Source organism: Notamacropus eugenii, chromosome 5 (genome assembly GCF_028372415.1).
Source record: "Notamacropus eugenii isolate mMacEug1 chromosome 5, mMacEug1.pri_v2, whole genome shotgun sequence".
In the NCBI taxonomy this organism is placed as follows: Eukaryota; Metazoa; Chordata; class Mammalia; order Diprotodontia; family Macropodidae; genus Notamacropus; species Notamacropus eugenii.
In genome coordinates, this window is record NC_092876.1 from 407,168,760 (window position 1) to 407,182,582 (window position 13,823).

At 37.1% G+C, this 13,823-nt stretch overlaps 1 protein-coding gene and 1 long non-coding RNA gene across 6 annotated transcripts in view; one reads left to right on the top strand and one right to left on the bottom strand.

Moving 5' to 3' along the window:
* The window catches only part of AFF3 (ALF transcription elongation factor 3), a 651,407-nt gene that overhangs the window by 35,881 nt on the left and 601,703 nt on the right, over positions 1-13,823 (bottom strand). For all 5 annotated transcript variants that reach the window (XM_072616809.1, XM_072616808.1, XM_072616807.1 and 2 more), the window contains 2 exons: positions 9,382-9,583; positions 7,406-7,533 (listed from right to left, as the gene is read on the bottom strand). In XM_072616809.1, coding sequence (XP_072472910.1) covers positions 7,406-7,533; positions 9,382-9,583 — 330 coding nt within the window. The remainder of the gene's footprint in view (positions 1-7,405; positions 7,534-9,381; positions 9,584-13,823) is intronic.
* Positions 9,398-13,680, top strand: LOC140508915 (uncharacterized). Its single transcript, XR_011968527.1, has 2 exons — positions 9,398-9,635; positions 13,607-13,680. It is a non-coding gene; the product is annotated as an uncharacterized lncRNA (long non-coding RNA).

Below are 13,823 nucleotides of genomic sequence, written 5' to 3' on the forward strand. Positions count from 1 at the left end.
TGGCATCCTGGCCAATGAGCCAGAGAAGGTCGCCATGGCAACTTCAAAAATCGAGAGGAAAAATTCTCTATTTCATTATTTGTTCCACATTCCAGTATGAGGTTAATCATGTTTCTCTTGCATCCTTTTGAAGAACTTGTTATGAATAGAATGTAATTTTAAACGAACTCCATTTTCATTAAAGGGTTTTCCCCCCTCCATACAATCCTCTTCTGTAACAATTTTTGAAATCTTATTTTTTTAAACCACTTTTTTTCTATGATAATCTCTTCCTTCCTGATAATAGTTGTCTATAATTACACTGAACTCAGTGTTTTAATATGCAGAAATCTGTCTTTGAGCCTAATATGATTGTTAAGATACTGAAAGTTACAAATTACAAGGTAGTACTACAAACGATTCTTTTGTTAATTCCCAGATATCCTGGGAATATCACAAGGGCCAAATGCAGATGCAAAAATGACTCAATATCAGATGAAAGACTTTCTACAAGAGACACAACGAGGGGTATGTCAGAGGCACAACCATCCTTCTTGTTCCTGAACAGCATATCATCTAAGTCCTGCAATAATGGAGCCTGATCATCAGTATCCCTTTTCCCATTTTAGGTGATTTCTGATTCTCTATCAGGTAACTAAAAAGCCACTGTGAATTCATCCAGATTGGAGAAACAGTCATTTGTAGAATGATACAGTGGATCAGGCAGAGACAAATAAGGTTTGTAGAAAAATGATCAGTTTCATTCTTAAGTCACTACTGTGGCAGTTACTAAATATAATATGGCATAGGTACTAACATAAAATTTAATTTTCTCTGCATTCAAACAGATTTTTCATGTAATCTTTTATCTTTTATATGGCAAACCTAGAGAGTTTTCTATTTCATTTACATAATATATCCTTTCTACATTGTTTCTCACGGTGACAATATTTTATGGTGATACATTAACAAACCTAATAAAAGTTCAATTAAACATAAATGTAGTCAAGTAGATATTTTGTGTTCTTCTAAGATGGGATTTCCAAAGCATTATAAAAGCCAAAGCTTAGTCTTTTAAACCTTTGTGTCCAAGAACTCAATGCAACAATAGCAGCTTGAGGACTTCGTTCAAATGCAATGTATTCTTTTCTTTTTCTCTTTCCATCCCCCCCAACATATGACCTTGATTCTAAAAATCAGCATGGTTTTTAGTCGCCCCCAATATTTCTTCTGGCACTTGAGTATTAAAGCAACTTAGCTTTCTATTCTTTCTTATGGCTGAGACAGAGCTGAATGGTCTCCCACTGAGCGGCTGGCAGACTTCTTTCTATAATTCCTACCTATGTTAAATGCCGCCCCCAGGCATAGCCACAGTGTTTTGTGAAAACTGGCAGTGATGAGCTCAATGTGTTTGAACAAACAGGTTCCCCAGCAAGGCAGAAATCTGTATAATTTTCTCAGGGGATTCTGAGATCCAAATAAGGCAATTGGAGTATAATATTAAAAATGAATTAATTATCTGGTTTTCAAATTATCATTTTATTGAATGGTAAAGTTCAAATGTTCTGCTATGCCCAGAGGCCTAGGTCAGGTTCTGGGTAAAGAAAAACCTAAGGAGTTTAATATTTATCTTAAACATATAAACTCATGTCTCACAAATCCCATTTTAAGAAAGTACTTGAGAGGAAGTCTGCAAACATCAAGTGCCAGCCCTTGTTCTGTATGATAAGTTATGTGGGCCGTTCCTGATTAAAGGCTGGAATGCATTCAGCCAGCAAGGATACCAATGCAACTTTTGTTTCCATGACCTTGATGTTGGCTTGGGCAGCAAAGTCCCTGAAAGCTTGCTTCCCAGCAGCGCAGCTCTGGTGATTATTCATTGTGTTTCTTACAGGCCATATGCCCCTGCAGACAACTGCATCTCTCATGGCCAACATGCACATGTTTTGCATGATGCACAAGCTAAAACTGGCAGATTTTTGTCATTCAATCAAAAGCAACTTTCTAAGTGGAATATTATTGATTTGCCAATTGTTTTTTCTCTAGACATGGAACTTAAAATACCAGAAAACCCTTACTATGATTTGAGAGGTGGCAAAAACTTTAATTAGGTTGGGGAAGTGGCTAGATTCAGAAAGACTGAACTTCAAATCCTGCTTAAAACATTAGCTATATTACTCTAGACAAACCTGGTCTCAATTTTCTTACCTGCAAAATGGGGATAGTCATCTACTCACAAGGTTGTTATGAGATTCTGAATCTTAAAGCTTATACATAAATGTTAACTTATTGTTTTATCATCATTCTTTTCAAATCTAGCATTCTTTTTGGTTGAGAAAGAGAAGGAACTATGAAAGACACTGAAAATAACACAAGTTCTATATTTAGATGTTTAGTTTCATATATATGTATATGCATATATGCATATGTATGTGTGTGTACATATACGTATATATATCTATCTAATATACATGTACACACACACCCTAAGAGCTTGTGAGAAAATAAAGTAAACTCAAACATGAACAGTAAATAGAGCGCTAGGTTTGTAGCTCAAATCTTGGCTCTGTCATAGGTCTATGACTTCAAACAAGCAACCTGACCTTTACGGCCATCAGGTTTGGTTTTGTTTTTTAATCTGTAAAAGCAAAGGTTGGACTAAGTAAGGGATTCTTCACTTGGGGCCTCTGTCTTGTTTTTAAAATATTCTGATAATTAAACTTCGATATATCTGATTTCCTTCCTAACCCTATGTATTATATGCATTTAAAAACAGTATTCCAAGAAAGATTCTAGAGACTTAAGCAGACAGCCAAAGGGTTCCTGAGCCACACAAAGATTAAGATGCCCTGGTCTCGATCATCTCTGAAATCCCTCCTAGTTCTCAATCAATGATCCTATAATTCTACTGTTTGAAATCACCAAATGTTTTGAGAAAAGGAGCTGCTCTTTGGGTGAAAGATGACCACAGCAACCTCAGGAAGATATAGCTTAGAAAAGAATTTCAGATTCTATCTGACAGCCAAGTCATGCTGAGACATTCAACCATTCGTTGAAGGGCAAAGAGATCCTTCCCACTTCCATAAAAATCAAAGCACTATTACTGGAATATTGCTGACCATGGTTACATATGAAGAATCTGGTCACCCTCACTTTTCCCCACCTACATCTGACTTGTCAAGGCCTTCTAGAAGTGATTTTTTTGAGGGGAACCTTCTCTTAAGATTGTGAAGTTTAGGTAGCTTCACTACATGTTAGCACTTCAACTGGAACAGATGGGATATTTGGTGGCTTGGCTGAATGCAGCTTTCATGACTGACTAATGTGAAATATGGGCACAAGACAGCACATTCTTCAGGAGTAGCAGCAGGCAGACCTGGCACTTGGGGACCACTGTCTTCCCAACAGTGGCAATATGGCTGGCTGGAACTTGGTGGCTTATTTTCCAGCCAAGTGATTTTGCCACTTAGGTCTGTTCAGGACTTCTGTATTGAAGCCTCTGCCATGTGGTTATTTCTCTCTTCAGCTCAATAATTTTCCTGTCAATAATTACAATCCTGGATTTATTGTAGCTCAGGGCTTTTGGGGATTAATGAGATCCAATGGTGACTGGGGATTGATTTGAACCAAATGCTGCCACTTAATTTTTTTTTTTTTTTACTGAATCCTTACTAAGTTTGTTATCACACCAGTGTCACCTTAAAGCTCTGGCTGCCAAATGGTGAAGATGCAAAGCGTTGGAGAAAGCACAAGTCAGCCTGACACTCTGGTCTGCAACTTGTGAAGAACAAGCTGACCTGGATAACATTGTTTTCCAAAGCATTTGCTCAATCTGGCTCTGCCTGCCACATGCACAAATTCTGAATCATTAAGGTATAAAAATTGCCCAACTGGGACATTATTTAGAAACTGACAAAGAATAAGAGGCTCTTTTGAAACTTTGTCTTGAAGGCTTGGAAATTAAACATATACTATTGTTGGTTCCTTACCTTCAATAGAAATAGAAGGGGGAAAATGCTAGAAAATTTCTCATGGAACCTTGATTATGTGTCTCATCAGTTAATATTTCCACTGTGTTGTAATAAAATGAGTTTTGTTTTAAAGTGGCAGCCTATAGAATCTGTTACCTACATTGTTCCATTACCTACAGGCTCACTATAAGCTCTCATACTGGATTTTAGACAACTTGCAATTTTCATATACTAATTATCCAATTTTGAACTAAACTAGCCTTTTACTTCTTCTTTTCCCTTCTTCTGATACCTCCCTCTGTTCAATTCACTGCTCATTAGCACCTATACCAAAGGGAGGTCAAAGCAGGGAAGGAGCAGAGATGAGATTCTAATCTACCAACTGGGCTGTTAGGTAAAGAGTTGAGGAAAAGAACATTGAAAATGTTCATTCAAACTGTTGCTTTACAGAGCTCTCTTTTTTGAGAGCTTGGGAATCAAAGGTAGACAAGCCCAACTGCCACGTGTAATAATGCAGAATTTGGATAATATACCAGATTCTTGGTCAAGTAATTTTATTTTCAAGCCCAGAATTATAGATGTCCAGTCCTAAGTCACTTTTAATTCCTTATACTTTGGGTATACAACAGATCCAGGACAAAATCTGTTTTAAAGCATATGCAATCTCATTGTTAACATTAATAGCTAAAAAGAAAAGGCAGAACTTACTTTGGCTCTTCAATCTTGCAGAATATTTTCTGTCTTTCCCACTTCAATAGAGAAGTTGTTTTTTTTTCTGAGTTGCATATTTCTTATTTTTATGGATTTCAAATAACTATGGGGCACATGGCAATTGGAACATGCAATCTATCCATGTCGTATATGTGAAAGAGGTTTTAAAAATTTTTTATTGTTTCTATCTCCATAAAAGAGGAAGCAGTTTTATTGTAGATGCCTGCCAGAGAAATCATATGTATTGCTAATGGGAAGAACAAGTGATAAAAGCCTCTTAGTTGATACAGACAGTGGCAAAGTTGTATTAGTTCCAGGGACAGCAGAAGGAAAACATTTCTTCTTATAAGCAGTCCAAGAGCAGCAGTTTGAGGCAAAACTATTTTATTGTTGCTGCTTCTGATTCAGTCTTCATTTATACACATTTTGGACATATCTCTGCATTTTAGTTTCCAGCACATACTTAATGCATTCACTATATCCAGTACTCAAATTTATGTGCAGCCAGTTTTTTTTTTTTAAGTTGAATCACCTTAGCACATGGATGACTCTGTGCTTGACAAAGTACAATTAGCTGACAAAAAAGCATGGTGAAGAAATGGAGACACAAGAAATATGGAATGAAACCCAAGGTTAGGCTTTCAGGAATGATAAACTTGGAGCAAAACATTGAAACAATTTCTAGTCTAGCCTCTGTTTGGCCATGTTGCATTTTGAGGCTTAGGAAGAAGAGTCACAGTTTCTCAACATAAGATTCTACATTGTCCTTAAATACAATGCTGCCCTATATTCTTTTTTCTTTCCTAATACCTAAAATTTGTGTACAAGATTGATAATTCTCTTCTTTAATATGGGAGACCAACTAGTTTCTCATGCCTTATACCCTTAAAGCATAGAATGCTATGACACTTCCCAAGGGTTTCATCAACACACCTCTCACTGTTTAGTGTGAGCCTTGGAGATGATTAGGGAGAAAAGAGGGGTTGGTGTGTAGCCAAAAGAGTATAGGGAAATGAGATTCAATAGGGTTTACTGCCTCAGCAGGGAGAAGAGAACACAATACCACCCCCACAACCCCCTCTGTGGCACACCTTTTGTCTCAAGTCTAGTCTATTTGAAACTAATTCAGTAAAAAAAAAAAAAACATTTGATTTTTCATCTATAAAATTTCCCTTGACCTTTATTAGCCCCTAAATTTTTCCAGAGGTCAGTTAAGTAAGTGAAGTCTACTACTGATATAACCTCTAAAAAATCAACTGACAATACCTGTACTCAAGATCTGCATTATGGGTTGGGGAATGCAGGAGGGGAACAGAATGTTATTCTGCCACTATTTTGACCACTTCTCAAGCATCTCAAAATGATACTTTTACTCATTCTCTTCTGCTTTTTGTCTTTTTCTCTTTCCTGGACAGCAGAAATAGATTAGCACAGGGTTGAAGGTGGCTAGAGTAAGTTTCAGTTGGGGCAACTATAGAGACAGAATTTTTGTCCAAATCATCCCAGTCCTCTTTTTTCCTCCACTTCAAATACCCTCTATACAACTGGTATAGTATTGGGAGGGAAGGGGGGGTTTCCATTAGCAAATCACTCCTATTCTCTGCTAGCTGGAGTTTAAAAAGTAAATACAATTGTAGCAATATAAAACTATCCCAGGACCAATATCCAGGTGCTGAGAAATCTGTTATTGCTATCGTACATGTGTGCATATCCTGACCAAATATTCTAGAGCAAAACAACCCCAACTGTTTCATGAGTTCAGTTGATTCTATGTGGTTATAGTATGCCAACTTCAAAAGCCTACAGTTTGAAATGAAGAAGCTACATACTTCTACTAGAATAAATTTTTTTTTTAAAAAGGCATTTAGAATTAAGGACTCATTTTTTTTACGAGCTTAAATATTTAACTCACTAAGCCATATCCAAGAAACTGACCACACCATAAGTTGGGGAAAACTAGAGCCATAATTAGAGTGAGGCAATTGGGCTTCTGCTCCAGGGCACTGAAATTTAAGGAAAAATTTGACACACATGTACTCTTTTAGTACTAATGGGGGAACTTAGCACCTAAATGGAAAGAATAATTAGTTAAAATACAAAGTCACCAGATCACTGAAAATGTTAATAAAACCAATCTGTGAGCTACTGTAGTCATTAATTCCCCTTACCGCTCAACTAAATTAGTCTCAATTACTTCTTGTATTATTTTCAGATCATGAACTACAAACTTAACCTCTGGGTATGTATATTTTATACTGCTTGCTTTGAATTCTAAAATTGTTAATTATAGCTCTGAAACAAACCAACCATGTTACAAGTTAAATTTTTGTCTCAAAAGACCCCTACCTCATTTCCTAGTCATAAGTTCCAAACCATGTCACCTGCACTCTGGATATAATCGTCATCTTTCCACTGGTACCTAAAACTCTAGGAATCCTAGGAAATTGAGCTCTGATAGCTGAACTTTTGCTTCATCTTCTCCCTTAAGCAGGTCTCTACGACCCTCTCTGGCTACCTCCATTCCATGCCAATGTGTGTATGATGCCTCTCCTTTCATGCGATGTCTTTACCTGTCAAGATCTAAGTTTACTGAGGACAGGGACTGTGATGTCTACTTGTATTGGGATTCTCAATGCTTTGCACAGTGTCTGACACACATAAGTATTTATCTATCTATTTATCTATCTACCTGTCTATCTACCTACCTATTCATCCATCCTCAACATAAAAAATTCCATACTCACATATCATCAAAGATGAGTTTTTGTCTCCTGCAGTCTCTGTGCCCATTGGATAAGGGTGACCATGGTTCCGTCTGGGGCCGTGGTTTATTATAGAAGAGAAGGTTTTCTGAGCTGTTGTGAACTGTTTTCTAGATAATAAGCAATACCAAAATATTTGAGAAATTCAGCCAACTAAATGAAAAATTAACACAAACTAAAACAGATTTTTTTTTGTATTGTAAATTACAACTTAATTTACTCTTTCTTTGTTTCAAGGAATACCTATGACTACTTTGTCTTTTCAGGTCACAAAAACCAGTTTCTATAAAGTGTTTTTGGAAGACTGGAATTTCAAGGTGATATGCAGAAAACAGTCAATGATAATTACTACAGGGTTTTTTTTATTTTGTTTTGTTTTTGAGAATGAAAAAAATGGAACACTGTTGTTTTGTGGAAGGAAAAAAAAGAAATTAAGTACCTTCAACTAAGGCAAATGGTTTCCTTTGAAGTAACTAAAATAATTTTATAGGGTTTATAGATACAGCATTATATCTTCAAATATGGACCTATTTCATATGAAAAGTGGGAATGTTAAATTCTACTGGGCACAGAAAGGAATATAACCCAGAAAATCTGACTCTACAATTTGAAAAACTGAAAATTCTTTATAAAAACATAAAATAAATTATTCATTTATATTAACTATCCTTAAAAGTGTACTGATAAAATTATTTCTAAGATTTGTATCTATGATACTACAACTCTTAAGACCTTTACTTAGTAATATCAAAAATATTTCTCTAAAACTGAAAGCTACAATTGTTTGTATTGAGGAAAATCTGTCAGGAATGAAGATGTACAAAGTTTCCCCTACTATTTCACAAAATATCATAGATGTTACCTATAACAATAAGGGAAGCAAAATGATTTAAATAATTAAAGATAGGCAAAGGAAAGGCAAAATCATCTCTGTGGATGATGTAATCATTCATTTTACCTGAAAATTCTTAATTTTGTGTGTGTTTGTGTGTGATTTTATGGCTGCACAAAGGTCCTATGAAATGGGAAGGTTCCCCCCCCCCAGAGATTTATTTGGGAAGCTTCTTATTTCATTTCCCTCCCAAGTTCTGTTTTTTCTAGAGAACTCTGAGATTCAGGTTTAGCCAGAATAGCTGCTAAATGAGGATTGAAAGGCCAAGTTTCCTGACAATGATAATAGCTTTTAGATTCCTGGATGGTCTTATTTATCATCAATTAATAGGTTAAATATATATTTATTAGGCCCTGTTTTTTCTTCCTTTTTCTCATCCCTTTATTATTAGCCCTTATAAAGGGTTACCTCATTTCTGTCACATGTGGAGCTCCTGCCAATTTTTAAGAGAAGCAATAACTGTGAAAAGAAATATGGCTGGGAAAACTTTGTCAGGAAGACTGCATCCAGAAGTTATACTATTGTTAGGCATCATAGAGAAGAACCACCTGCTGTCAAAGTCTTTTCTCACTGGAGGGGTTCTCTCCACAAAAAGAGGGTGCTGTAGCAGTGCTGCTTTTCTGTGGTCTACACTGATCAGTGACACAGTAGATCAAAAGGCATTAGAAGACCTCAAGAGAAGCTTTCTGAGACACCTACTGCCCTATGTGATCCTACTCCCGGGGAACTTTCTGAGCAAAAACTTGTTTCCAACTGGCTATTTTACATCATCACCAAAGGAAACATTACTTCTGGTTGTTTTCTTTTGAGAATTGAAACCAAAAGCTATGAGGAATTATTTTTAAAGAGCAAAAGAGGTTTATGAGTAGTTCTTATTTTTTCATGGGGTGGGCTGAGAGGCAATTCATTTATTCAGGATCTCTCATAAAGCAGCAAGTCGGCATTTTAATGCTTTGTTGGCAATAGAGATAGCGTGGGGGAAGGGTGGGAAGGTGTGTGGGAGAGGGAGAAATTCCAGGTTTGCATGTGAATGTTTTAATTAGGAAATGACAACATAAAAACTTACAGCAAGGTCTCCAGCATGGGGCTGCAACTGATTCTCCGTCTTATGCTTTTTGCTGGAGGAGATGGAAGTGAACAGACTGCTGCCATTAGGTCTACTGGAAGAAGTTAAATCATCATTGGAGTATTTGTGTTTTGACACATCTGAGAGGGGTGAAATGGGTGACCGAAGCATTTTCTCATTTTTATTTATTGGTATTGCCAAGCTGGAAAAGGAAATTACAGTAATGGAATGTCACAAAGCCGGCACTGAAGAAGGTAAATGTTTTATATATTACCAAAACCTCCAATTTAAGACCTGCTGGCAGGGAGAAGTTTAGTAGGAATTATTATTCCTGGAAACAACTTTATGGTATTAGGACCAAAAGTTCATTTGCAAATTTAGATCATGGTTTCCTTTGCCATGGAGGGTAAATGGCGAACCTGGAGTCAGCCTAAAAGTCTATCTCTTTCTAATAATGATAATAATAACAGTGATAATACTTATTGGGCACCTTCTTTCATATCCACAAAGAGCTAGTAAGCAAGTAATCATGATATTAAAACATCTTATTCCAGAGTGACTAAAAAATTAGTTTTACCAAATATTATGACAAATAAAACTCTCATTTAAAAATTAGGCAAACTAAGTTTCAAAGTACTCTGTGAAACACACAGCTACCACTCTCAGTCATTTAGTCTATGGTTTATCCAGGCATCCATTGAATCAGAACCAAGTAAGGGGACAGATATGATTAGAAGCTAAACTTCTGTCTACTCGCCCTTTGCTCTGACTATAAAATCACTCTGCTCATTTGTGCTGGCTCATTGCCTCATAAAGTATACTTCATCATACTAATAAAAATTAACAGGAATAATAATAGTACCTCAGATTTATAAAGAATTGTTGCTTAGAATTCAAAGTATCTTCCTGTCTACTTTGCCATTTGTCCTTATAACATTTCTGTTAAAAGATGAAAATGAGGTTCTACTGTATAAATATTTTATAACAAATTTCACAATTTTGGAAGTTGGTGTATAAATCACAGGCAGTAATATACATGTTAGGGCTAAAGCTGGGTTAATAGGACAAACAGATTATACAATACGAAAAACCTAGGGATAGGATGGAGAATTTCCAGTTAATTAGGGATGGCTGCTTCAAAAAGTGGTTATCCTAAGCTCATAACTTCAGTCTTAGATCAAATTTCCAAAATATCCTTGGAACCCTGAAGAGATTCCATTCAAGTTTCAAACCAACTTCCCTAATGTTGGAAGTAACATCTTCCTTATAGTTGCCTCCCTAACTCCAGCTGCTTGGATGAGGAAAAAGGAGAAATGTTTATTCTTAGCAAGGACCAGGACAAGAGGAGAGCAGGTACTCCTAGATTTCTAGGCTAGGACTCCACAAAGTAAAGTAAAATGGATTGGTATCTCTAGGTGTGGTTTTGTCCCAGAATTAGCTAGCAGTAATAGTTCCCATTATCCCAGAGGGACCCTTAAAAAAGAGTGCAACTGTTTTTTATTTTGAAGCCATATTTGGGAAAGTAGAGTCCAAAATACATCATGAACTATGAACACAGGTTCTATGGCATTGTACAAACTGTAATGGAAGATCCCAATCTGAAAGTCCAGGGTTACCCACTAGCCTACTCACTTACCATTCTCAGGAATACGTATTTCTCTTCTAATCAAAGCAATTAGGGAAGAGGAAAGCAGTTGTAGGGAAGGTAAAGATACTTTTCGTATTTAGGGAGCTGGTTTAAACTAGTTCTACAGTTTCAAGGACATTCGGAAACGTGCTTTAAAGTAGAATAAGAGGGGAGGGTTTACTTTGCATATGCTACTGTGTAATACAGACTACTTCTCTGGTTGGCAGATGAGACTGATAAAAAAAATCATTAGATAAACCAATTATTTTGGGACATGGTTTCTGTAAAGTTGCTCAAAGCACCCTGTTAGCACCATGACGTATGAATAAAAAGGGGAACAGACATACCCTCTGTGGGGACAATCTGCACCAGAATTACAGCAGTGGCTCAGACTTTCTTGGAGTACCCAAACTGAGTTATCTTGCAATTGATGAACTAAAGGGGCTGGGGGAAGAGCACGTTTTTGCAATCGTAGGCATAAGGATCACTAAGTTACTTCTTGCGGGAACTAGTGGCACATTAGAGAGAATGCTGGACTTTAAGTTAGGGAGATCTAAGTTCAAGTTTGGCCTCAGACGCCAGCTATCTGTCCCTGGGCAAATCACTTAACCTGTCTGTCTCAGTTTCCTCACCTCTGAAAGAGGAAGAATAATAGTACCCACCTGAGTTATTCTGATGATCCAATGAGTTGATGTACGTAAAATGTTTTGCAAGCCTTCAAGTGCTACATAAATATTAGCCACTAAGGCTGTGTTAAGTCTAATGAAGGAGTTTTTAAAATGGAAGTACTTAAGCTAAGCTAGCTTCTACATCTACAATCTTGAAAAAGGATTTCCCTGATGATAAGCACTTTCAAAAAATAGCCATTACCGCAATTTCCTTTTCAGTTATATTCAGGGAAAGGGGGTCCAAGAAGCATTCACTCTAGTATGTCATGAGCTAAATATATGCTGATATGAGGACAAGTTTAGTGTGCCCAGTTCTCAGCCCTATCTAGAAATTCCAGTCTTCTTCCTACAAAAGCTTTATGGCAATGTGTGTGTGTGTTTCCCCCCACCCATCCTCCTAGCTCTCCAATTTCCTCTTCAAGTTTTAAGACTGCTTTCCATCTTTTTCTAACCTTTCAGTTTACATTTTTATGTGTTGTGGTGAACATTAATCTCCCTTAAAAAATTCTCCTACACAGTCAGGGAGACTGAAGAATCTTTTAATATTATCAGTACAGAGAAGTTTGATATTTCTAAGTGGGCACGAACTTCCACCATATTTGTTGTACATAATCTGGGACACCCTCAGAATATTCTTCTCCGTAGGATGTAATGTAGCATAATTCAAGACCCCATCCAAGGAAAGAAGGGAATATTACCGAAAGTCCTAAAGGGCTTTATTATCTGTAGGCAAACTTATTATGTGTTATCTATTTCAGGAAACTCAAGAACTCCTGAGTTCAGGAAGTTCGAAACCCAGTACCCTAGGTCACTCTGTGGTATCTTAGATTTCTGTGCTTGCAGTGCAGTGACTAATCCTGACTTCGGGATCCAGAGCTAGAAGGGATCTCAAAGTGTATCTAGTATAAACTCTCTCATTTTATAGTTGAAGTCTAAATGAGGCCCAGGAAAGTTACATAACTAGTAACTGACTGAGGCAGAGGTAGGATTAGAACTCAGGTCCTCTGACTCCGCAGCCCATTAGTCTATATTCTGATATCTTCCCCTTCTCAACAATTCTTTCCCAAAACAACTAGGAGGATTCAAGAAAACATTAGCTTCAGATAAAGTTTATGAGACAAAATATGCCTCTAATCACAACTTCCTCTGCTGGTATTCACATGGTCCACACATATGTATGTGTGTGTCTGTGGCACTAGGGCCTATCTATACCTCTAGAGCTAATACTGATACAGTGCTTTAAGATTTGCAAAGTATTTCACACATATCATCTTACTTTGTCCTCACAACAGCCCTGAGAGGTAGGGGCCATTATTTATCCCTATTTTACAGATGAGGAAAATGAGAAAGATGGAGCAGTTTGCCCAGGGTTGCACAGCTAGTTAAGGGTCTGAGGCCAAATTTGAACTTGAGTCTTCCAGATTCCTGTGTAGCATGGCATGCCTCTGCAACCTCTCATTCTGCTTGTTCAGTCATTTTCACTTGTATCTGACTCTTTGTGACCTTGACAAAGACATTAGAGTGGTTTCCCATTTCCTTGTCCAGTTCATTTTTCAAATGAGGAAATGAGGCAACAGGGTTAAGTGACTTGACCAGAGTCTCACAGGTAGTAAGTGTCTAAGGCCAGATTTCACCTTAATGAGTCTTCCTGACTACAGGCCCAGGACTCTATCCACTCAGCCACCTAGCTGACCTTCATTCTGTTTACATGCATCATGTCCCCCAGTGTATCTCAGACATGAGTTCCATGTGTACCTGGGGTTTGCTTGTTCTAAACTTACCTAGGTGCTCTACCCTCATTTTCAAGTAAAATTTATCAAGTCAATATTCCTGACAAACTCCTTTGATCTACCCTCTATGTGCCTTTGAATAATCAAAATACTTTCTTAATCTAAACTTTAACTGTAAGTCAATGTTATTTTTTTTACAGGTCATCTTTCCATTCTATGACTGGAGCCTTGAGACCAATTCCAAATCATCTGAAATAAAACTAAGAAGAGCAAACACCTGTTTTTCACCCTGCTACTATAATTCCCTTTCTGGTTCTCCATCTTTACATACGGCAGACATTACTATCCCAATGGGTCATATATGATCCTTCTTTCCTTAAGTTTGGGGGGTAATTGCTGTATGGTGTATTCAAAGTG